Source organism: Apteryx rowi, unplaced genomic scaffold, assembly GCF_003343035.1.
Source record: "Apteryx rowi isolate R43461 unplaced genomic scaffold, aptRow1 scaffold_491, whole genome shotgun sequence".
Lineage (NCBI taxonomy): Eukaryota > Metazoa > Chordata > Aves > Apterygiformes > Apterygidae > Apteryx > Apteryx rowi.
In genome coordinates this window covers 190,013-216,285 of record NW_020450751.1, presented here as the reverse complement: position 1 = coordinate 216,285, position 26,273 = coordinate 190,013, and the positions used below count along the sequence as shown (strand labels likewise).

The 26,273-nt window shown below is 39.0% G+C and overlaps 1 protein-coding gene across 1 annotated transcript in view; it reads left to right on the top strand.

Annotated features, from left to right (window-relative positions):
- The first annotated feature begins 3,679 nt into the window (after positions 1-3,679).
- The window catches only part of EGF (epidermal growth factor), a 62,643-nt gene continuing 40,049 nt past the window's right edge, over positions 3,680-26,273 (top strand). Inside the window, exons 1-6 of the mRNA XM_026079058.1 lie at positions 3,680-3,869; positions 13,252-13,383; positions 16,142-16,341; positions 17,308-17,489; positions 20,448-20,678; positions 22,113-22,315. Coding sequence (XP_025934843.1) covers positions 3,749-3,869; positions 13,252-13,383; positions 16,142-16,341; positions 17,308-17,489; positions 20,448-20,678; positions 22,113-22,315 — 1,069 coding nt within the window. The 5' untranslated portion in view covers positions 3,680-3,748. The remainder of the gene's footprint in view (positions 3,870-13,251; positions 13,384-16,141; positions 16,342-17,307; positions 17,490-20,447; positions 20,679-22,112; positions 22,316-26,273) is intronic.

Genomic DNA, 26,273 nt, shown 5'->3' with positions numbered 1-26,273 from the left:
GCCTAGGTGAGTCAGTGTAAGGTATAGTTTACAAAAATGTTGCTTTATTTCTTGTCTGAAATCCCTAGTGTCATTAAACAGTTGTCTGTATCTGTCAGCTACTGCTCTGATCGCAGTACCCTTTCTGACAGAATTACATTTCTGTAAGCACTTTGACCCAAGGCCTAGTAGAATCTCTTGGGCTATTGGGAAGGAACTCAAAGCTGTTTGGTGGAGATTGCGTAGCTCTGAGTATTTCTCGCTGCTCTAGGCTATTCATACTAAAAATAATCAGTATACATTTCCTATGCTATTTCAGGGAACTAAGCTTCTTCATTTCATCATTAACCTGTATTGGCATCAGTTAGGATTGTGGTGCTTATAAAATATAATTTTAACCAGATTAGAATATGCATAAGACTAGGATCAAAATTCCAGAGGCTGACAGAAAAAGAAATTGAAGTGATGACAAGTTAGCATAATGTGTAGTAAGCAAGAATAAAAGCCAATATATGATTTAAACAATGTGCTAATTAATACAATATAGATACTGAAAGCCATGGGAAAGTGAGGGAGAACTCAATTTCCTTCATAGCTTAGAAACAGCCAGAACATTGTGTCCTTGAACTCAGTAATTGCAGCTCTGTGCCAAGGTAGGGGAAAAGACCTTTTCAGTTGGATCACCAGCTGGTCTTTACCAATCAAGGCAAAGAAAGCCCTCCAAAACTAGATGAGAGAGTGGGAAGTCCAAAAGAAGGGAAAAGAAGGATAGATATTTACTGTTAGTTCATCAGTCTCTTGAGACACCAGGTCAAATTAAACTAGATCAGTTTTTAGCATTCAGTGTATCAGGAGAGATAATTTTAAGATCATTTGGATCAATTTGGATTGATTCAGAGGTAAGTCTAGTCTAATTTATTGTATGAATGCTAGCCTAAAGTAAATTACTGGGCTTACTAGCTGTGGGTGTGAACGGTAGCTTGCTTTGTAGAAACATATTTGAAACAGCTCCTTAAATGCTAAATGATTTTAGGTGGGAAAGAATTATTGTATTGGTCTTCTGAACCAATTGGTGAAAAATGCCACATTTGGAAAGTTTAGCTGTGGTACAGCCTGATGAATTTTGTACTTTGCTGAGAACTTTCTGGTTTGGTCTAGGAGAGGATAATTGGTTCTATCTGCTTTCAAGTAATTTATTTACATCCTCAGGCCCAGATCATATCATAGTGGATCTGGCCACTAGTTCTGGTCTGAGGCATAACTGGTTTTTGAGGGGAAAAAAAATCCCACTATTAAAAGAGATTTCTCCTGTTTTTTAAACCCTTTCTATACTTCTGGGACAGTGAAATTAATCACTTTACTAACGAGTCTCTATCTGACTGCAGTGAAGGGATATCTTCTTCCAGAAAAGTTCATTGTGGTATTGACATGCCAAACTTTCTCTCTCCATTTTTATCTTAGAGAGAAAAAAGAAGTTCTGAGACATGCCTTTGACTTGTGTTTTGAGTAAAAGCAAAAAGAGGAAATAGATGGGGGGGAAAAGACTGAAGGACATCTTTGGGAAAGACAGTATGTGTGAAGGAGAGACTAAAAGAATGTGAAGGCCTGTGGAGTAACAAAAATTGCTTCTGGGTTTTAGCAGAGAGCCTAATCATTTTGTCTCTTTCTGCGAGTTTGTCAGCGTTTCCCTGGAAGAGGTCAGAGCTGTACTCAGATGGCCACCCTCACAGTCTAGCAAGCTCTCTGCTGGTGGTTACTCACAGAGAAGTGACACATTCCTTTTGAGCTTTTTAGGTTGTGTGCTCCCAGCTTGAACACAGAGGAAAACTGTGTGAGGAGGAATCGACAGCTACAGAATTAGTAAAACAGATTCATGTGGAACATACCACAGTTCCTGGGCAGGATCCTGTAATCCTAGATGGTATGGCGTTACTACACTTTCACATTGGTTCCCCTTTTGTTTTCCAGGGGACTATTTGGAGGAGCAAGTGCTGTTTGTCATGAGTCTGGCCCTGCATAATTTACGTTACTATTATTGTATTTTATAGCATGCAGAATAAGCACTCAGTTCTGAACAGTATACATAAAAACGTGGCTTCCRTTTGTCAGTCTGGATTTAATTAGTTGCATTAGTTGGAGCAGTGAGGATTGAGCARGCAGAATGTGGCTACATATAGGCACAGAAACATCAAGAAACAGTTGCTTTTGGTGGAGACTGGCCCAGTTTATAATCAGGTTTCATGCTTCTTATTTTCTTTTAGTGCAAATCCGGACTCTTATCAATTCAGACAAATAGAGGGGCGAAGAATTCCCAGGGATGGAACTCACACAGCTGTAAGTTACTGTCTGCTGCTGCTGCTGGTGTTTCCAGCTGTTGTATTAGTATTTATTCTAGCACAATACTGCAGAAATTAAAAAAAAAAAGAAAAAGAAAAAGAAAAAAGCAGCAGAACTAAAATGYGTCACAACAGTTAGAGCAGCAAACCCTGGTGCAGTCAACCACTTAAACAACTGCTTAAATCTCAGCACGTTAAAAATTCAGCAAATCACTTAGGCTTGTGCTCTAGAGCTTTGCTGGTTTGGGCCAAAGGATTAGGGAAAAGGAGATTTTTTCAATACTGGAAGAACAGTGAGCTTGACTCACGTGGAATTTCTCTAGTGTACATGCCTTCATAAAATAAGTGTAAAAGAGCACTGTATCAGAACAGTAGTGTTTTACAGCACCTATTGTGCACATATAAATGACTAGAACATGTGTGAGATACTGCAGACTCAGAACATGTTGCCTTGGATTCTGAGAGTAGGCATTTTCCTAGAACTGTCAGACCTGAGAGAAGGTTGTGACTTCTGTGAAATCAGAATTGCAAACACATACCCTAGGTCTGAATCTGACCCTAAGCCAGTGTGTATTGCCAGCTGAAATAGATTGGAGAAACTGGAGGGAATTTTTTTCCTTCCTTTTTGCATGAACAAAGTTGGACAAAGTTTGTTTCTGGTAGTAAAAAACATGACATGAAAATGAACATGACTAATCATGACTGAACATGCATGGTATAAATCAGGCTACAATCTCTGAGAAATAAAACTTAGCTGGTATGCAGCAGGTACTTCTCAAACATGAGTGGCTGGGTATCTGCATTCTGGCTCAGTTCCCTGTAGTAAGGAACTGACCACATTACTATTTGCAAACACAGGGTTCACTCAAGTGGTACTAAAAAGAGAAGAGGTGGGGCAAGTAGAGCTTTAAAAAGAAAGAGAAGTCTCTCCAAGTTTGTATGTATAGAGCAACTACGTTTTGGAGAAGGACGGTACCTGAAGATCTTGCTCCCTATATTCCACTGAGGGCTGTGGTGAACAGTTTTTCAATTTCTCCGCATTTAAGATTTGAACAGCAGCTTTGCTTGTCGCGAGGAAATCTGCAATGATCCTTGTGAACTTTGCTTTTACGCTGTGTTAAATTTGTGGCAAGAGTGTCAGGCWTTTCATACTTGGCTTCCAAAAAAGAAAGAAAAAAAAAAAGAGAGAGAGAAAACGACATGTGTGGGGAAGAAATCCCCCAGGAATTTCTTCAAGGTTGTAGTCAGACACAGTAAGGACTAAAGTGACAAGAAAAACAAGACAAAGATAAAACTTGGTATTGTGATAAGATGTCTGAGTATAAAGCAGGAGATTGCAGAAACCTTTTGGGATTACACGTGTTCATCTTATCCTGGATATGACTGAATACAAGCTTACTCTTCTCTAGCAACAGTCCAGAAAACTCAAGATTATGTTTCTCTTCCTTGTTGCTTTATTGTCAGTGGTTTTTAAAATTGGTTTTGTCTCAGCTCTGCAGCACTGGAACTGTCCTAATGGATACAGACTACAGACTGAAAACTCCATTTGTGTAGGTAAGTAAGTGACCATTCACAATTATGAAAACAGCATTTGTATTCTCTTAATTGAGCTTTATAGTTTTTAAAGAATTTTTTTTACAGAGTGTTTGTGTGCTGTACTGGCAGAGACAGTAAATCAACTTTTTGATATCACTTGCTTCTCAGAACCAACAGAACTCATTTTGTTTAGTAGTTTGTTATTCAGAAATCAGTCTCTTGTCAGTTTAATTATCAGAAAGTAGGATTAGGGTATATATGATTTTTAAAGAGATCCGAACTGTTCCCTGGTTACCAAAATTCCTTTCCTTTGCTTTAGTGTCTCTGTATCTTCAACACATGTGCATGCACATATTTGTGCTATTATATATGTGTAATTTGTGTATGGATGTATTTTTATATCTCTATATGCATATAGAAAGAGTACTTTTATAGAGAGTTAATACATCTCATACAATACATGAATAACGTGTTGGATACTGTAGTACTAAAATGCGGGTGAAGTGTATGACACTAATATTACTGTAATAATCTCTAGTGATTTGGAACATTTAAAATGCAGATTCTTATTCTTTAAAAAGTGTAAGACAAAGAGTGACAGAACCCTTCTTCCCACCCTGATACCTTGAAGTTCAATTTTTTTAGAAAGGCAGAGCCAGTGAAGTACTGGATTTTGTGTTAAGGAGAAGAGGAAATGCTCTGTAAGGCTTCAAGCAAACAGACCTAATACTTGGAGTTAAGCTTTTGCCATAGTTTGCTTGGGCTTCAGGAGCTCTGACTCAGTTCTTGACATGATTCAGTGACTTAATAACAGGTGCCTCTGTGCATTCTGCCAAGAAATACCAGCTTGTAAGCAGAAAAGAGAAGTATGCATGTTAAATATTCTGGTATTGAGGGAGGAGGAGCTAGGCATTTTTGTGTACAAACGATAAACTTGATTGAAGGTTTATCAGAGATGCAAAGACACCTAGGATATTCCTATGCTGATGCTTGAATTTGAATGAGGAACTCACTTCTGAAGTGAATCTCTGTACTCTCCCCTCTTACTATGCTTCTGTTCACATTGCGGAGCAGTCTCAAGGTGCACAAATGGGATTCCCGATGGGTGAACCTAAACCAGTAGGTGCACCCTAGGAGAGCACCCGTCCTCCCTACTGTTAATGGGCATTCAGTCTGCAGGACCAGACTAGAACTGGTTCTGTGTAACCCCACCCTGAGATGTATGTAGGTCAGATCCTCAGCAGCTGTTGCACTTYACAGATCCTCTCCTGCAGGTCCATGCTATTTGCTAATGTTAACCTAGTTTCTATGGGCTAATTAGGAAGTACATTAGTTACGACTTATACATTACTGTATTGCCCAGATGAGACCTCACTTTTAACAGGACAGTCATGCTGAAATGAAGGCAATTGCTTGGCTATTTTTTGGTGGGTCAAAGTCCGCTCTAAATATCATTGAAGGTTAAAATGCCACGAAAATGCATTCATTCTTCTGTTTCAGTCGACTCAGTTTGCACACTGACATGTGTTGCTCTCCCATTAACGGAGACAGGAGTTGCCCTACATTGTGTCTTTTCTGTTGAAAGCTAGATTTATTCTCTTGTTGTGCCAGTCTTGGGGATACTAGGTAAAGCACCAAAACAGGATTGCTGGTAGCTCAGCAGACTGTGCAAGAAATAGTAATAGAAATAGTGTTTTCTGTAACAGCTAAATTTACTATGATGTACTCTGAGCAAAGATCTTATTTTACCTTGTCTAGCATAGAATAAGCAAAAAATAAAAAGATACCCTTGCACATTTTAATTAAAGACCACTGAATTACAGAGGAGCAAGCACAGGCAGAATTTTGAGATGAAATACAGGACTAAAGGATGCTTTGATGGAATGGATTTCCTCTGTTCTTTTTTGTGTGTGCTGGATATACAAGCTCTGTCATGACCAGAAGCCCGGATGTATGAAATTCTAGTTCATTAATTATGTGAGATAGAGAGTGCAGTGGAAGCAAGTGATAGGAAGCTGGAGGCAGACTTTGAAGGTAATAATGGGCATAAAAGTGGTGAGTGGGAGACATGACTCATACCAGTGAACTGTGAACAATGACAGCAAGCTGAATTGTGCCTTGGCGACCATCCTTGGTGAGCCGTAATAAATATACCAATTGTAAAATGTTCTTTATCGTCTGTGACTGTGGTGGCGTCCTGCCAGCCGTAAGGCCTATCCTGAATTGAGGAGGTGTCGGCTCCTTATTAGAGAGCTGCCACAAAGGACACATACTGGAAAGTGCATAGGCTTTTCTGGATTCGTTTTCCATCCTGCTACTACAGATGAAGATCTAGGTTGTGCTCTTCTTACATGGCTTAATATCTTATTTCTTAATTAGTTCCTTTTATTTCTAGGGATATTCAGTGATCAAAGGCCACCTTGTCATGAGGAAGCGTAATGTAATCTAGCCCTAAATGTTTCACATAATTTTATGCGGTTATTTTAAGAGAGATTATTTGAATCCTGACTTGGTATGCCAAGAGGGGAAAGGTCTTTGAGGCAACTATGTATTCCAGAACAGCACAATGTATAAGAGACAGTATGGGAGAACAGGTCATGAGGTAAAAACAAAGTACTAGTTTGGTGCCTGAACACATCTATTTATTTGCAAGTAATGATACAATTGGAAGCGTTTCTGCACTTCTTGACATTGCCGTCTTGATTTAATCTTTTTTTTAAAGCTGGTGTCAAGACTGGGGACTAAGTTAGCCTTAAAAATTCATCTTTCTTAGGCCCCAGTGAACACACAGAACCCTCTACCTCTAAAGGAAAAATGGTCTTGGCCATGCAGCGCTTGTTGTTGTTCTTCCTAAAAGATAAAAACATGTGAGCAGTGTGTCTTGGGAGAGCTTTGATTTCTAACGTGTTTGACCTCTGTAAGCATACAAGGGACACCAGGGAATGGGCTTTGGCCTTATGGCTATTAGGATCAGTTGGCTGTGCCCTCCCCAAGTACCCCTATAACACCACCATTTTTCATGCTTCTTTGGGGTTTAGATGCTTTTCCCACTAGAAGCCAAGACACTTTCTGTTGTGATACTGTTTATCTCGAGAAGCCTCTACTGTAGTCCCTTGCATAATCAAATTTAAGACTGGACATTAGTGCCTGTTAGTCTTGGACTACCCTAGAGAAATATATTGATGTTCTAGATACTGCATGAATGGAAATGTACCTTGGCTTCAGGGCTGACTTTGAGTATTCACTTTGTAAGTTTTAAAGGTSAAGGAAGATGGTTGTTTAAAAACAGATTCACAGTGTTGAAGAAAAGTTTTTAAGGAAGGCAAAGCAAAACTCCACATTATTAAAGTTATAGTAAATCATAGGGATTCTTAAATTCTGCCACATCACTGCTAATTCTGGCATTGACTAGTCACCCTTTTTCGCTTCTTTAGTACTAGCAAGCTACATGTTCCTCCAAAGCTACAGCTTTCTTGCTCTTGTAATTGAAGATGACAATGGCAATTAGATCAGCTGTTTTGGTCAGATTCTTCTTTTTGTGTCTCAAGCTTTTCCTCTTTCTTTCTTGCTCTTCACCACTCTCCTGTCATGGAACACTGGTGATGTGGAATATTCAAGTTATTCCTGATTGAATTACAATTTTTARAATTCCCCTTAGTTAGCTAAATCCTGGCTCCAGTTTGCTCCATACAGCCTTCTGAAGACACACTGTTGAAATTTTTTATGTTGTATTCTGAGAATTATTAAATACCAATTCACAACTAATTCACAGCTATCCTCTGCAAACATCGTATGAGGTGATGTAAGAGCCAATGAAATGGGGAACTTTGTTGGCTACCCCCATCATAGTGCAATTTTAGGGATAAATCTGTTGGGATCCCACTGTATCCCAGTTTTTTGGAAGAGTGCAGCTGAAGCATATTTGTTTGCTTATTTTCAGTAGCTGTCTTCCAGCTAGCTCACTTCATATTATACTGCCTTGGGACAGATGCTTGAAAATATTGTTGCCGAACAATAGAAGGGAATTCTTCAACATGGGTCTGAGCCACAGGCCAATTCACTGAAAGATTCCCATTGAACTCTCTGGAAATTGGATCCAGCTGGATGTGGACAAATACTGTATTTAACTGTAAAAACTTGGATCAAGATAGGAAGGAGGAGAATCTATCACAAGAMGTGAAAGAAATGGCAGCAGAGATCACATGAAGCTTAACCCTGAAGGAGGCTGAGAAGCAGAGCTGTAGGGCCAGTTAATGATACTATAACACCTTTCCTCATCAATATTTTGCTCAATGGAAATGAGCAGATATTAATCTAATGTTCTGTTTTAAACAAATAGATTGCTAGATACGTTCTATTATCTAACTTGAAACCTGATTTTAAAGGGAGCTGGATGTCAGTAATTACTGCTGCCTTTCAAAAAGTGCCAGAAGATAACATCAAGGACTTCATCTTTGAAAGGCAATCCAGTAACAGTATGTTGAAAATTAGACTGTATTTTCAGGGAAGTAAAGACCAGTTAGAACTGCACCTTTTCTCAGTAGCTTTCATGTGGAATTTGTGGTTACTAATTTATTCTCAGCATTTATTTCTCAAACAAAAACTGAAAGTGATTTTTTTTTCATTCTAGTGACCAAACTCTTGACATCTGAATCCAGAACAGTAGAAGATTAAAGAAGATATCATAGTCCCTTGAGATCTTTTTGCCATTTTTCTTCAAGATGTCTAGAAGTGGTTTCTGAACTTGATTTCAGATCTAAATTTGGTTCTACTTTATGTAGAACATTTTTTTTTGGTTCTACTAAATCATATGGTTGCTTGTGCTGTCACAGCTGTGGTTCTGGACTGGAAAAGTGCAGGAATTGATAACCACCTTATTTACATTGTATTTTTTACCATATTATCTGAGCACTTCACAGCCTCTGTACTCTCAAAAATTCAAAAGATCAGGTTGTACTTTAATGCCCGTTTAAAAACTAGGGAGCTGAGGTAATGATAAACTTGCACTTCTTCACTCCTTCAGTCCCTCAGAGATTTGCCTCAGCTATTTTGTGACTTGTTGATAAATGGGACATTTTTTCCATTTGTGACTATCTTCTGTTCTTTGAGCTGTATGTTTTTAACAAAATAGATAAAATGTATGAGCTATTTTCTTTGTAATCCAGATTAAATTTATTGTTTAACGTCATTGATAAGATTMTGAGGTGACTGGATACAGAAGACTGAATTCATCTGTAGTCCAACTCCACAAGAACCAAATTTGAGTTAGGTTGTATGAGTGTGTATCTGTGTGGATATATTTTATATATAAAATCTATATATTTGGGGCCATAATGAAAGGCACATTCTGGGTTACTGTGGTTTCTCTGTATCCCTGCCAGGCATACTAATGCTCCACCTTCTGCAATCAGAGCATTTCTTAGGACTCTCAATAAAGTGGCATATTTGTATGCAAAGTCATTGAGAGCTGCCAACATCATGATGACATGATTCATCGTTTTTGCTGATTCTCAAGGCATTTTTTGCATAAAGAAGCCATTGTGAACTGAGCAGAATCTCATTCTTCCATTCAGGACTGGCTGTCAGGGCACTGCAGACAGCTTTTGTGTTCACTAAGCCGATCTCTTTCACAGGGTAAAGTTCCCACTGGGGAAAGTGGTTGCCAGGATACATAAAACAGCTACAGCAGGATGCAACTGTGCCTTGCTTAGGCATAAAGAGTGCAGGTGAAGGCACTCTTAGTTACACCTGATGGATCATTTTATGATCAAGTTCTCCTAAGCCTTAAGAAACAGCTTTTGGCGCCTTTTTTTTTTTTTTTTTTTTTTTGACCTTTACAAAAAGGAGGGCTCATGTTAAGCCTAGGACCGTCTTCCATTGTTAGTGCCCTGAACACTGAATGTTCACAGAGCTCCAGCGTATTTAACAATAGCTCAGTGTCTGTTGGCACTTCCTGTTTACAGCTGGAATGGACGGTCTCTGATGGCCAAGCAGCTTGTCATTGTGCCTCTGATTTTGCATTGGGCAATTATTCTTGAACTATATCCTTTCATCAGTTAGGGTGATTGTTCGCTTTTCAGTGGGTGGGGAATTTTCTTTATTATGTGAACTTTAGTAGTGCTGAAGACTGGCACACTGATTACCCCCAAATCCCCTCTYTAAGTTACTAGGGAGGCAGCGTAAAAAGCCTGATCAGTCAGTGTGCTCTCTCCTGGAGAGTCAGGTTTTTGTTGTTGCTTCTTTTTTTAAATATGGTTTAAAGCTGGGAAGGACCATCCTGTAAATCACAGATCATTGTCCAGTTACTGTGGTACATAGCAGTAACCTGTGTTTGGTTAAAGCATGTCTTCCCATTCTCATCTTGATTTGAGAATATCCACTGATGTTTTTCACAACTTCACAGTTTTTTCTTGGTAGCTTGTTCCCTTAGTGAATTGCACTCGCTGTTAAAACATGAGTTTAATTTCTAAATTTGATTTTCTTGGCTTCAGTTCTCAGCCATCAGTCCTTGTTAAATCTTTTCTGAAAGAGATTAAAGTGCCCTTTGGAAAATGGGTACTTTTTCTTTCTGAGGGTTTGTATGTACTGTGATCAAGCCTACTCCCAATCTTTTTGATAAGCTAAACAGACTGAGCTCTTTGGGTGTCTCACTGAAAGGTGCTTATTCTTACCCTCAATTCTTTCTTTTTTTTTTTTTTTTTAATCCTTGTTATATACACTTTCTAATTTTTCAGTACCCTTTAACAGCCTGTATCCGAGAAATACAAAAAATATTCCAATATTGTCTGATCACTGCCATATATGGAAGTAAAATTATCTCCCCACTGTCATTTATTTCTCCTGTATTTTATATGTATTGTGATTTAACTTGTCCAGTAACATGCTGAGAGGTCAGCTGCTTGTCCAGTATGAACTTAAATCCTCTTCAGAGTAAGCACTCTTCCAGATACTGTCTAGGGATCAGGACTGCCTTTCTTCTTTAACATGCACTTTATTGAGATTGAATAATTGTCAGAATGATTTCTGTCTTTTTAAGTTTTACATCTACACAGCTACCTTTATCACCCATACTTACAATTTTGTCAAAGCAATAACGTCGTATTTATTTAACAAGCCACTATTGTCATAAAAATATATTGACTAACATTAATTACATTATAGTCTGTATCAACTGAGCCTGGCATCATCTGCTTTTATACTGGTGACTAAATCAGATTAGCTGTCCAGCTTAGTCAGCCTGCTAGTCCTTTTGAAAACTAGCACATCATGGTGAGATACTAAGGCAATGTTCACGCCAATAGACTTCTTCACATCTCTGTTAACATTGACGGTAGTTGTGAAAATGGACTGAGGTCACCAAAGTCCTCACCAAAGATACAGGCTATCAGAAGCCCTTTAATTTTAAGGATACCCAGGCACTGTTGGCTAGCCTGTCATACCTAGATTTAAACTTGCAACCCAGAGCTCAGGGTTTCTGTAGCCCATTAGCAAACTTCTAAGCCATTCAAACCTTTCTGAAAGGAATTTGCAGGAGTTACTCCTTTAATTCTATGGAGAATGGCATGTACATCTCTCGCATGTCTGTGGGAAAATATGCTTTGGAAAGCTGATTGTTTGAAGAAGAATGCAGTTTAGCATTAAAATGCTTTATGGAATTAAGTTGCTGATAATGCATCTGTTTTACCTTTCTAATCTGTTAAAACAAAAATTAGTTGCACATGCTCTGATTATGTTTCATACATTATCAAAATTAGTTTATTGGCCACRTGGAAAATATTGTGAAACAACTCTGAAAAGAATATGGAAGCATTCCCTAATCTGTATGGTCACATTAAATGGCTGTAAAACATCAACTTTCTTTTTGAATAACTGCTATTTAACACAGAAAAAAACCCCTAAACTCTTCTGCTATATGGAGATTTTAAAGGCATTTAAGGGAGACAGTTCCCTGGACCACATGGGACACCAGAGATCTGCTTGCTTTCACTAACCTGAGATTGCAAACAGGAAAAGTTCCTTTCAAAGTGCTGGAGTGAGTTGATCGAATTACCAGTTTGTTATAGTGAGATGCCATTTCTGGCCTTCTCTGAACTAGGTGGATGTTCACCTAACACTCACAGACCTCCTAAAGCCCTGTGGTAATTTGCACATGATTCAAATGCTGTGTTACCCAAGAAGCTCTTCCTTAGTTCCTCTGAAGTCTTGGTCAGGAATATAAGTATATATAAATATACATACACATAAATATATTAATACATATATATATAGATTTGGTTGTGATTCAGTCTCCTGTACTGGCTTAGTCAAATGTGTCCCTTAAAAAGAACTCATGTTGCTTCTTTTTTTCTTGTATGTGTGAATTCAAACCTACTGTAATGTTAAAACCCAGAAGAAAAGCTGCTGTGTTTTACTAAGGCACGGACATCAAACAGCTTGGGCAGGGTGAATGCTGRTTCTTAGAGCAACCTTCCCTGTTATTATACCAAGAAATATACAAGGACACGATACTGCCAGATGTCATGAACCTCTAGAAGTTACCATTTGATTTCAGTAGGAATTGAAGTGTCTCTGAACTTTCTGGGACAATCCTCCATGGTGATGAATACTGACAAAGAGCTTAATATCTTCCCCCTCAGTGTAAAATATGCTCCTCAGTGGTGACTTTTTTTTTTTTTTTTTGAAGTCCTTTGCTTTCAGAGCTACTACCTCAAGCCCTAATAATGCACCATAAATACCACAATTATCTTTTTAATTAATAAAAGCTCTGGGCTAATCCATCAGTTAAAAGTCAAGTTTCTAATTAATTTGCTTGTTGTCTTGGATGGGTGTTTGGCTTGGGATTGTTGCTCTCAGAATATAGTGTTCTTTAATGTATCATGTATGTTTTTGACACATGACTGAATTGAAAATGTCAGGTTGGGAGTGCTTTGGCAGTCATATGTTTTGCAAAGTCTGGTGATTTATTTGCCAAATTGTTACTGTGGAAAGAGGGATAGTAATAGAAGGAAGCAGCCGCAGGCAGAGGTTGTGAGAGTATCGTAATTGCGTAGCAAAGGATAATGCAAATCACAGAAAAGAGTAGTAGACAAGTCCTTTCCCTGTTTTTGGGCAATCAGGGACCATTTGTGTAGAGTGCCCAGTCACTAGGGGAAGAGGTAATTTTCCTGGTCAGTCTCCTTTAAAAATAAAAATAAATCCCTGAACATGTGGAAAAAAAAACAAATCAACGATTCTGAAACCAATAAGTGAAGCAATATAGCCATCCTCCTCTTTTAATGGTGGGAAACTAAACTTTGTAACTAACCGATTATCAGCTTTCTATGTCCAGGGTCATCTTTCTGTTTGTTCTCTCCTGCTTTTGCTAGCTGAATTACCCTGATCTGTTCAAAACATTTTTCAGATATTGATGAATGCCTCGAAGGTGGTTTGGGAACCTGTGGCCAAAGCTGTATCAATGTTCCAGGGTCCTATATCTGCTCCTGTTTGCCTGGCTACGCCTTGGATATAGACAAATGGTCTTGCTATGTGAATGGTAAGGTCATTTTCTTTTCTAGTGACTGAAAAAGAGCTTTAGAGTTTTAATTAGCAGTTAGCATACTTTTCAAAGTGGATCGTGCCTGTCTGTTCCTTATTCACAATACTGACTTAATTCAGCTACTGGAAAGCAGACCAATGCTTTGGTTTGCTCACTGAAAAACTGCCTCTTCTAGTGTGCAGGTAACTGGCAAGGGGGAAAGCAGATGTCACAGAAGAGTGACAGTGGAAAAAAGGAAAGTATGGTGGTAAGAAGATGAGTGAATATGTGGAAAAAAAACAAAACATAGCTTCCTGTTTAGCAGATCTATTCCCTCTCAGAGGCGTAAACTGTACTGTAACTCTAAACTCTCTCTCTTATCCTGTCCTTACTATTTCCAGGAAAAAATGGCACTACATAAGATTTTGCTCCCTTTGCCCCTTTCAGTCTGTTGGCATTGATACCTGTCCAGTGTATTTAGGTTCTGGGGACAGTGCTGTGAAATGCTGGACAGGAAGTCCTTATTTTTGGTTTGGTCCGTAGATAGTGTTAGTAAACATGAATGCTACTGTGAGTTCTTTCTCTCCCCCTCTGTCCTAAATTGTCAAACTGATTTTTGAACACGTAATTTGTATTTAAGTTTTAAAAGCTTTTAGCCCCTCTGAGAGGAAAATATACACAGTTATGGCCTTGAATAACCTTAATTTTGTCCTCTACTGATACCACTGGGGAAATAAACATATTGCTGTCTAGAATATGAGGTRGATGTGCTCACCTCTCCATCTTGATTTCCTGCATGCCTGGTTTGAGTTCCTGTCTGGGACACACTACAACTCCCTTCTGGTCCAGGAGTTCAAGTTTTCTTTTTGTGACCAGTGTGTACTTGGGGCTCTCCTTAATGTGGAGATGTGATGTGGCAGGGTATGTTTGTGAACCAAGAAGTAGGGGATGTACTCGAGTCCCTCTGGATGTAGCCTTTGGGACCATGAACATAACCAAAAGTATTCTGTGTGGCTCCCAAATCAGCATCAGCAAAATTACCTCAGGTAACTCCTAGAATCATTGACAGCAAAGTGTCACTCACAAAGAGCCAAGCTGGATTTTTGTAGCCCTGCCTATACAGGGCTAGCCCTTTAAAAAAGAAGTGTTATCTTTTTATCAAATGTTTTGTAAACTATTTACTTTTGAACTGAAGAGAAATGAAAATAAACATGTTAACTCACAATGACATTTCTGCTCAGATCTTTCAAAGAACAATCCTACCTTAATACATTATTGGTGGACTTCACACTTTTTCTAAGGATATTACTAACATTTATACCACTAGTAGAAAGTGAGTGACAATTCAGGAGCTACTGTCATGGATTAAGAACGCTATCCTTACGCTAGGTGCAAATCCTTCTGTAACAGGTATACCAAGTGAAATACCCTCATGTTTTAAAGACAGTAAGCTCTTTGAGGCAGCTGTTATTTATCTGTTCATCAAACACCTGATAATATTAAGTCCCAAATCCGACTGGTGCCTCTGCAGTCGAATTCAAAGAAAATCCAAACAAAATGAAATTCTTCAGTCCACATTCCATCTACAACCCTCACTCACAGGACCCTGATGGGAAATTCAGAGCCTGAAAAGGGCAAAACCAAAGTATATATACACTGTTGGTCAAGTAATTGGCAAAATGCAAGCAGTACCACTGCCAAATTCCTCAGATAAATCAACCTTGCTACACTTCAGTGTTCATTTACCATTTACGTAAAACAAGTCTTCATAGTTTAAATATTCTCACATGGTGATGCTCAGTACAAATAATGGCAGAAAAAGGTGTCACTAACATCCTAGAAGCAGCTGTTATAACTTGGTAATACCTTGAAAAGTCCAGATACAAAGCAGTCTATCATTACAGAAATCAGAGTTCTGGTCATCTTTCTTGTGAATAACAGTAAAATACATTTTGGGTGCTTGTCAGAATTTGCTGCCTAACCTGCTGTTCACTGGAGAAATCAAACTTGGTCTCTTTCCTCTAATATAAAGGTCGTTGAATCAAACAGCCTTGCAACCATGATGAACGTGCAGCATCTGACTAAATTTTGTAGGAGTCATGTCTGCTGTTCAAAACCTCAGGTTTCATGTTAATTGTAAAGATAATTAATTAAAATGTGGCAAAGCTTGTCAATAGAACTAGTTTAATTTTTCAAAAGTATATGAGCAAAAACTGATGACAGTGCATCCTTGCTGACATCTATCCCTGATGAATGGAGTGTCTCTTTTGCTTTGCTGGAAGATAAATTCAGCAAGTGATTAGACAGATTTTAAAACCATTATTCAGTTGGCACTTTATTAATAATTGTATTTCAAAATTATTTGATTAGTGCATTTTTTGTATGCTGTGATCTGTTTTTGTCAGGTAACCAAGTTCTAAGTCTTTCTAACCGTGTTTTAAATGTCTTCAGTGCAAGGTATGCATAAAATAGTTCTTTTGACCTCCAACTAGATCATAGGATTTGAGATTAGTGGTAACAATTTTTTCTGCAATTTCTGTTTCATGAGTCAGTTTTCTGATCTAACACATTTTTAGCAGTAAATGTGAAGGGACATCAAGTTTATGTCGTATTAGTTCTCTGGGATATACCTGGGAAGTTATCATTGAAATGTACAAGTATGAGAAAGATAGTTAGATCCTGAATGTTTGCTATGGCTAGTATAATACTGATGAGAATTTAATGTGGCAAAAGTACCATATGTATCTAATTGGTGTCTTTTTTGTCTCCACACCAGACCCTGTACCTTTCTTACTTTTCAGCCGTGGAAATGCTATCTTCAGAATTGATGCTGAAGGGACAAATCATGAAAGACTGGTGGCTGATACTGGTCAGTCAACACTTACAGACTTTCATTATGCAGAAGAGAAAGTGTATTGGGTTGACTCTGAAAGACAGCTTCTGCAAAGAATTCACCTGAATGGCACAAAACGAGAGGTAAGGTTCAGTTCTCKGGAAATTCCCCAGGTTACTGAACATTATACCCTCTACTGAAACAACCCGGTTCATTGGTTGGCACTTTAGAATTTAAATAGTATTTGCTGTCGTAATAGTTCTGGTAAGTACCAGGGAGGCCTGCGTCTACGCTGTTTTACTGACTTTCACAGTACRTTTAGTATTTTCTGGGGATTAAGTGAATGGAGTTAAAGATGAAGGGGAGGAAATTTAGACAAACCAAAGCTTTGAAGACAATAATGTGTCTATCAGTTTTAAATTAATCACTGACATTATGGAAATTTGTCTTCCAGATTACTGTAACTCAAACTGACACAAATGGTATGAGGAGAATGTATTTGAATTCCTRCTCTCTTCTCTCAAACCTTTTATTGGTTTCTGTGGTTGCATAAATGCTTCTTTCAGCACTGCATCTTTGTTCAGAAAAAGCTGTACAGTTCATTGCATCTGGCTGATTAAGAGGGGAAGACAGGCTGTTGTGGCTGAACTTTAATGTTCTGAGAGCCTTCTTTTGTTTGAGAGATATTGCCAGGGTTCCTGTTCCCATGTAGAGATGATGTATTTCACACTGATTTTTAAGGATCAGGGTCCAGCAGCAGTGTGCCAGGTAGTCTTCCATCTGTAACAGTACAGGTCTGGGTACTTCATAGTGTGCCAAATACAGGAAATGTTTCTAGATAAAAGTTCAGTCCAGCATATTTCCTTATTTCCTCTGGAGAACAGTTTCCCCCTCTGAGGTGGTCAGACAGTTCAGAGGGGGTATATGCAAGTACAGAGAAGACCAAATGTAGTGCTTAAAAAATAAGAAAGTGAAGTTCCTGTGGGTCTGAAAGAAAAGGAAGTAAAATGAAATGGGAAGCCACAGTCTGGAACTGTAGTTCATGTAATGCAAGTCAAGTTTGGGGTGTTAAGTGGGATGCTTCTTGTTGTCCATTTTTTTGTTTACAGAGACTATGTTACATAGATAAAGGCATTTCAGGATTTGCTATTGACTGGATACATCAAGATATTCTTTGGGCCAATAAACAGAAAGCAACCATTGAAGCGACAGACATGAATGGGAAAAAACGCCGAGTTCTTCTAAGAGATGCTGGTCATCCCACAAGGATTACCATTGATGCTGAGCAAAGGTAATTTTGACTAGGTTAGTAATTTAATCGAAATGGACTCAGAATATTCTAAGTGTTGTGACTGTGAGTTATAGGCTATAGGGATRATGTATACATATTGTATTATCTATAGTCCAATAATTCCTTGAACTTTGACTGGGTAGGATAAGGGTTAATAACCATATAAGAAATAAATAGAGAAATGCGTGGCTAAAGTCCACAGAAGTCTAATGCAGAAACTTTATCTTTTGGTCATAAGGGAAGATTTTTGCAGATGAGGAGATCTGAGGAGAAAGAGGCATTGCTGGTTCTTTCTCAAAGATGGTGAAGTTTCAGGGCAGCAGGAAAGAGGACTTGAAACAGCAAAGGAGAATGTCCCTGCAAATGGTGTGTCCCTTGTGCTCCAGACCTGGCATGCTTGGAAAATAAATTGGTATATATTCTGAAAAAAGTCTAAACTTAACGTTTTGTTCCTGTTTCCTTTGTCCCTCAGTTGCTCTGCTTATTGGTTCTGAACCTGTTGTTGCTACTCTGTATCACTAGTAATTTGGCCATCATAAAGATGCTTTTTTCAGTTCCAAGCCATTCACACTGAGAACCATGCTCACATCAGAGATTTGGCCTCCTCAAGAGTTATCGATATGGATTGTCACAGTGATCTCCTAATGCTGATTTATCTTGATATGTAAAGCTCTTCCATTCAAGGTTTCAAAAAGTAAAAGCTGAGGAGACTTTGAGATGCTTCTGTTTGGTACAGCAATAACATATTTTTGTTGCCACTTTCAATTTGCAAAAAAGTCGCTCAGAATAGTGTGGAAGTATTTTAATACTAAGGCTTATGTGCCCTCTCCTTGTGTATTTATATATAAACCAACTTCCTGTTGCATTACTAGTGTTCCTTAGAGAGTTGTCATTTGGATAGGTTTTAAAGGCCTGAACAACAGCCTATGGTTTTTTTTTCTCTGATCTGCTTTTGAAAGTCCTATTTACCAATTTTGTAAATTCCCACAAGTCCTCAAGTCTGCTGACCTAATGCAACAGGGAAATATGTTACAAATGACATTATAGGAATATATTTGGTGAACTTGCACTAAACTTTGTGGACAAACTCAAATGCATATATTCACCTAGGTGTGATTCACCAAGCATTAAAGCTGTACACATGTGCTTACAGAAAGGCAAGTTAGCTAGTAATAAACTGTAAAGAATGTAGCCTCCAGGGAGTCTAACGTCATTTTTACATCTTGGTGTCTTTTGTTTGTATGAAAGTTCTGAGAGCTGTATACGCGGAGTGAATTGAGACAAACGTAACACAGCAAACATAAATATACACCAAGTCTGATGCTAACAGTGTCTTCTCTCCAGYGTGTGCAACTCGCACAAGTAACAGAGGTCAATGTGATATCTTAGAAACTGTTTTTCTCAAAAGATGTGTCTGGTTAGTAGTGATAAGATTATTTTAGTAATAGTAACGTAACTATTGCTGTTAGATTGATTTTTCTGAATGGAGTTTAGATATGCTGAAAAATAAGGTTTAAAAATTAAGAGGAGAGCAAATACAGTAAAGGCTATATTCATGTTTGCTCGTATTGTATCCTGCCATCCACTGACTTGCATAACGCTTGCACTGAGACTGTGAATTACCTTTGTTTCTTAGTTTCCCTGTCTGTAAAATGTGAATCCTATATCTATCCAAGCTTCCAGAGCTCTAAAGATTCTTAAATAACAGGCGCTATAGAAATGCAAGCAATTATTAATGAAGTGTTTAAACATGTCAACAGAAAATCTGATGGACCTGCTTGAAACATATTTTCACCTATACATTAAAAACTATGTAACGGACTATGTAGACTATGTAATAGAGTGGAAAAGCCATAAGGCAGGGACTGATTCTTCCTCTGCTAGTACAGCCCTTTGCTAGTGAGATCTAATCTGTTTGGGGGCCTTTAACGTATGATTAACATAAACGTAGTATAGCTGATTTTATGCTACATTGTTTTGTACATTTAGATCTTAAAATTTTGTGAAAACAAGGCAAAATGGTAATGCTTTTTGGAATTTGTGTAAGTGTAAAAAAAGAAAACAAAAAACCCCTCTAAACCCAAACTTTAAAAAAAATAAAACACACATGAATCAGGTATTACTTGCCCTTTTGGAATAACTGTTGCTAATCTTAGTCACATCAGTAAATCTAGGTTCTGATCCATGAATAACTTCACATATAAGGAGTTTGAATGCATTATTGTTTTTGGTATTGGAGCTTTATTTTGACTGTGCCTTAATTTAATGGCAGCATAGTCTGACTTTTATAACCAGTAGGAAGGTAAAAAGGAATGAGAATTATAATAGAAATGGTATTTTAAAGTCAAGTATCACTGAGTGATGTGTGAATTTTTGGAGATAGATTCCTCCCCATAAGTGTAACATAGGCAGAGGGTAATGCAGATCTGCCTCACAAACATGCCATTTCCCAAGTTTGCTGGAGTCCCTGTAGGTTTGAGAGGTTATTCCAGTTTCCTTCTCTGACTGCATGGCCGAACAAAGCAGATACAGAGACAACAGAGCTTCGCAGTTAAGCTGGACTGATTTCTTCTTGGCTTACTTGAGAGAAGTTTCTAGTATCTCACTGCTTCCTGCACTGAGTTGTACTGTCCATAATAGAAACATGTTTTTTAAAATAAGAAACAACTCTAGTAAAATTTTAGCAGTAACATTGCTTCCATTAAACAGACAAAACTTTGTTGTCAGAAATGATTTCTAATCTTAAGAGTTCTGTTAAGGGGAGATATATATGGGGTTTTCCTTAAATAGGTTAGCATGTATTAAGAAAGCCCCTGGCTTTATTATTAGTTTTTATTCTGGAATCACTGTGATAAGAGAGAAAAATTCTGTATACAGGAGCAGCTAAACAAGGAATGTGCAGCAATGACATAATCTTGCAAATATTTGTTTTTCAAAATATGCTTTTCTTGTCTGCAGGTTATTATTTTGGTCTTCAGATGGTACTGTTTCCAACATATACCGAGTATCCCTTGATGGAAGCGATACGAGAAATGTTTTAAGAACCACAGGAAAAATAAATGCCATCTCACTGGATTTGATTGACCTAAGGCTCTACTGGATCCAACATGACCATGAGAAAGAAATTTCCCGTATTGGATCATGTGATTATGATGGTGGGGCTGTTCACTTGTTCAAAAATTCTGTTCGGTGAGTTTTTCTGAGCAAGTCAGAAATAAAACAGTCCTTTTCAGGGGAGAGAATTAAGGTCACCTCCTTCTCCTGTTTATTTTGTCTGTTCATGGCACAGTAATGAGTATAAAGTGTAGCAGAAATGGCCTGTAACAGTATATTTAAAATTACTGATACAAAAATGAAAAGTCAGAACTTCTTTTCTGTGCTGTAGGGATCATACTGCTGTTCAGTACTCTTCATCTTCCAAGCTTTTAGCAAATGGTAACTACTTAATCCTCAGGAATCCCCTGAGTTTTTGTTAGCAGCCTTTTTCTGCCGATAGAGAAGCCAAAAGCAAAGAGATTAAATGATTTGTCAAAGGTCACAGTGGGTGAGCTCAAGAGTCTGAGCTAGATCAGGTCTTTCCTGTCCTCCTCTAAACTTGCTGTCGTCCTTAGCTGCTGGGCGTGGAGGCTTGGATAACCCCCAGGGCTCAGTCTCTCCAGCAAACCTCAGCAGATCTGGTGAAATCTGTCCTACGGAGCAGCCTCATTCCACCCTGCTCCCCAGTGTCTGGTCTAAGCAAGGCTGAGGGCCTGTTAGATCCATGTCCATTGGCCTTCATGCTTTGCAGTGGTACAGATGTTCCAYGCCAGGCACGTTTTCAGAAGAAGGTTACTGTGTGTTACTGCAGCTTCTATCAGATTAATGCAAAGTTGAGGTTTCTCCCTATATTGCCAGTTGCTTCATTGGATTTTTTCCTCTCCTTTCTTCTTTGAGTTGACTGGTGTTTCCTGAGCATCAACACTTTTCCTTTGAGCCTGGATGATATGGATCCTCTTTTTTCCACCTGCAATATGCTTTGGAATATGGAAGCTAAAAACCTTGCTTTTAATACTTTTTCTGCCTCCTCTCTTATCAAAACTGGACCCTTTTATGGTTCTTGCTGGCTGCTATAATTGACCAGAAAATAGGAAATAACTTCATGTGGCAGGAAAAGCTGCAAGGTGGTTTTTAGGTACACTCCCCCTGCCCCCCCAATTTCTTGGTACAGTCAGAAGTTTCAGAAAAGGCACTGGAAATTGGGAAATGAGGGGACGTAACTGGCCTAGATCCTTCAACAAAGCAAGCATCCGTTTTAGTTGCTGGGTTCAACAGAAGCAGGACCATACCTAGGCTTTCTCTGTGAGTTGAGGCAGTCCTGAAAACAGGTCATGTAACCTGTGAGAAATGTTCATAGTTTTGCGGCTGGTTCTTGCAAATCTGCAGGATTCTGGATGCTGTATTGTTTGGGAATACCTATGGCATCTCACCTGACTTGCTCATATATAAGATTATGTAGAATGCAATTTAAAAAAAGGCTATTTACTGTGTGTTTGGTTAAACTAGATGCTTAAAAAAATGCATGAGTGAGTAAATGTATCAGGATCCAGTAGTGTGCCACTTCGTGTTATTTTCTGTTTGTTACAGACATCAATTGCTTGGTATGTCTGTCTTTGCTGAGCACTTGTACTATTCAGAGTCGAAATCTGGTATGATATGGAGAGCCAACAAGTATACTGGAAAGGTTGTAGTCACAATTAGCCTGAAGCCATCATTTTTTCCACCAGTGGAGATAAAAGTGGTACATCCATACAAACAGCCAGGTGCAAGAGAAGATTCTCAGGATTTTGGTAAGTAAACTGTAATGGTATAGTTACATGTGTGAGAATAATAATGTAATATACTCTGATCTTTTTGGATACTATTTTTTTCAGCAAAAATCCAAGATTCAGTGAAGTCAATGACAAAATTTGCTTTTAACTTCAGTGATTCAGGATTCTACTTGGTGTGTGTAACTCCAACTGGAATATCAGGCAGGAAGCATGCTGAGCATGAACTCACTCTGTTAATCTAAAAACACATACACATAAATGTGGTTTTCTCTCTCTCTTCTCTTTTATTTACATATAGATATTTTTATACTTTCCTGTTAAATGCACAAAACTGACAGCTTTTTAATTCTTCATGTAGATTATCTTCATCAAATGACTGTTCCCTTCTGGGTGTTTCACTCTAATACGTATATGAAAACCACTGATTATTTACTGTGGCAGTAAAGGATTTTAAGAAGTGTGTCGTCTGTCCCACAAGTGATAATGTGTATGTCTCAGCTTCATTGTGGAATGACTGGATTAAGAGTTACCCTGTTTAAGACAGACCTGAGTTTGCAATAGGAACTATCAAATGAGAGTCTGTGTTTGTCTAATTAGATCGGTTGTAACCTACAGTATGAAGTGGCCGTGTCACCACATTTCACTGTGGGATCAGAAAATGAAGGTAGGTCACTATGGATAGTTCACTCTGCTGAGGATTCCTGCTGTGACAATAGGAAGTGTAATGCAGAATATACCTGTCCAGGGGAAATAATGCCTTGTTCTCTGCTCTCTGGAAAGCAAAGTATTATTGCTTTAACTCAGTAGCTTTGGGCATCAGTTTTGCTCAGATGTGAACAACTGAGCAAACAGCAGGACAAGTAGTGACTCAGGCACTTGTGAGTCTCTAGCAAGAACTGTGGAACTCCCAATGGAAGATGGTCCGAGGTCTGCAGAGGTCTGGGCGGTGTAAAGACATGCAGAGGAAGCAGTGTTTGTATGAGCAAAAATGAAACTGTAGATATCTCTCTTGAACCCTTCCTAAATATCTACTGTCAAATAGGCTTTCACTCTCTTTGTGCCAGCCAACACCTTTGTACAGTATCATGCTCCCCCTTCCCGAAGCCTGGGCTGAGCAGGGAAATCACAATCTTCAAAGAGACTTTCCCCTTTAAATGCTTCATTTGCAGTGCAAAGAGCTGTTGAGATGCAGAAGAGAAAGTGCTCTTGGAGATAAAGCTTATACTTTTGAACACAGGGAGCCTTCGTTCAGAGACATTCCCTGTTTTGTGCTTCCTTCAAGGAAAACAATCACCTTGGCAAATGAAAGCATTCTCTTTTCAGCTCACACATCTCTTGTACTCACACAGAGGACCTAGGGAAGGATGCATTTGTGATGCAGATGGTGACACGTCCACACGTGGCTCAACGTTGTTGCAATGAGATTTCAAAGACCCTGAGTAATGTCTCATGAAGGCTGCTTAGATATTGTCAGTCACCATGTCTGCATATGCATGAGGATGGAGAAGAAGAAACAGTGACCAAGAAAGATAGTGATGGTGGACTTCTGAACCTCAGGGGCTATGAGTTGTGTTATATGTGTTCACTCCACAGAAGGATTTAGCATAATGCTCATTGACTATGGGTGCTTAGGTTTTATTCTTCTCTCAGAAGATTAACTCCCCTTCTTCCCCCAGAACATGCTACTTTCCAGTGCTTCTCTTTCCACTAGAAACAGTTTTTTCCCCCCCTTTTCCTTGGTAAATAAACTACTAGTGTTTTAAAATGCCTTATAATACTTATTGCTCTATTTCTAACATGCCTTTTAAAAGTATAACAATAAGTGGTTTCAGCAGTAGTGCTTTTTTTATTCCAAATGCTTCTTGTAAAAAGTCTGGAAAGTGATGGAATAGAAAGAAGCTTAACAGGCTGAATCCAGATGAACCTTTTGGACTTTGCATGTACGTTGCTTGGCTTATCCAGTGCAAGAACTGGGATGAAAGGAGGGCTTATGAGCCTGGTGTACAAATGAGATTTATATCAAATCTTACAACAGAGAAACCTGGAGATGAAAGCATACCTAGACTAATTGGATGCTCTGTACAACCTAAGCAAGTGTATGTTGCAATGCAGTGTTAACTGTGAATTATCAGGCCTTATGTAAAGCAGATATCAAGTGAGTTCTTTCAGAAGAAAAAGGGACTAACAAGAAGTGCTCAACTGACGTGATTTGATTTCTTGAACTGAAATTTGCATTATTTGCTTTAGACTTCTTCACGACTACTTAAATTCCTCATATCCCCTAATTCGCGTCCCTTTCAAAAGACTTTCCTGGATTGGTCAGGGTCAGTAAGTGCAGAGAAGAGCATTAATTCAGTTCTGGACTTGCTATAACCCCACACAACAAGTTTGGTAGGRCAAAATCTGAAAGAAGGCCTTGAGTCTTGGATGACTAACCCTAGATTTGATGACACCATATATGTTTATAAATGGCCTGATGGAATGCTATTTTCAGTTTTATTAATGGCTCATAAAATGTCCAAATTACCTTAAAACCTCAAAGACTGCCTCTGAAGTTTTTTTTAAGCATCTTCTCTGATAGGTTAAAAAATTAAGAGGAAATCATGTTCAGAGTACCCAGGATTTTTTGGAAGAGGACTTACCTTGTTATTCCTTTCCTGTGTGAGATACTGGCATCAGACTATTATCTGAGAACACTCATTTTCATTTAAAAGAGGTGACTGGAGGAAAAAAAGGAGAAAAGATGGTTCCTGATGACTGTTCTTCCAGAAAATGTTTAAATTTCCCTTCCAGAAAGATTRTCTTAAAAACTGCAGGATTCATAAGTCAGTAACTATCTGCTCGAAATTTTGAGCCTTTTTTTGACACTGGGCTTTGGCAATATTGAGTTCTAAAAATTATTCAGTTAAAAAAGAGCATTTTCTTGAGGTTGCTCAAATTGCAAAATTTTTGCTTCTATTATTTCTTTTTAATGCCCAACTGTCTTCAGTCTCATTTTGTCACTAATGGTACGAGCACGGGACAAGAGAATAGCACCAGTAGTAATCATAAGATGCAGCCTCGAATATGATCTCTTCTCTGGTTTGTATTGTTTTGAGATTGCATGTATTTGCACAATTTATCATTTTGGACAGTGAGGTGGATTGAGAACTGGCTGAATGGCAGAGCTCAGAGGGTTGTGATCAGTGGTGCAAAGTCTAGTTGGAGACCTGCAGCTAGCGGTGTCCCCCAGGGGTCAGTACTGGGGCCAGTCTTGTTCAGCTTCTTCATCAATGACCTGGATGAAGGSACAGAGTGCACCCTCAGCAAGTTTTGGGCGGAGAAGTAGCGGATACACCAGAGGGCTGTGCTGCCGTTCAGAGGGACCTCAACAGGCTGGAGAGTTGGGCGGAGAGGAACCTCACGAAGTTCAACAAAGGCAAGTGCAGAGTCCTGCACCTGGGAGGAAATAACCCCTGGCATGAGCACAGGCTGGGGGCTGACCTGCTGGAAAGCAGCTCTGCGGAGAAGAACCTGGGAATCCTGGTGGACAACAAGTTGACCTCATGGTCAGCCATGTACCCTTGTGGCCAAGAAGGCCAATGGTATCCTGGGCTGCATTAGGAAGAGCACGGCCAGCTCTTCAAGGGAGTGAGGTGATCCTCCCCCTCTACTCAGCCCTGGTGAAGCCACGCCTGGAGTGCTGCGTCCAGTTCTGGGCTCCCCAATACAAGAGAGACATGGAGCCACTGGAGCGAGTCCAGCAAAGAGCTGCTAAGATGTTTAAGGAACTGGAGTAGCTCTCATATGAGGAAAGACTGAGAGAGCTGGGCCTTTTTAGCCTGGAGAAGAGAAGACTGAGAGGGGATCTTATCAATCTGAAGGGAGGGTGTCAAGAGGATGGGGCCAGACTCTTTTTTAGTGGTGCCCTGCGACAGGTCGCGAGGCAAYGGGCACAAACTGAAACACAGACAGTTCCATCTGAATATGAGGAAAT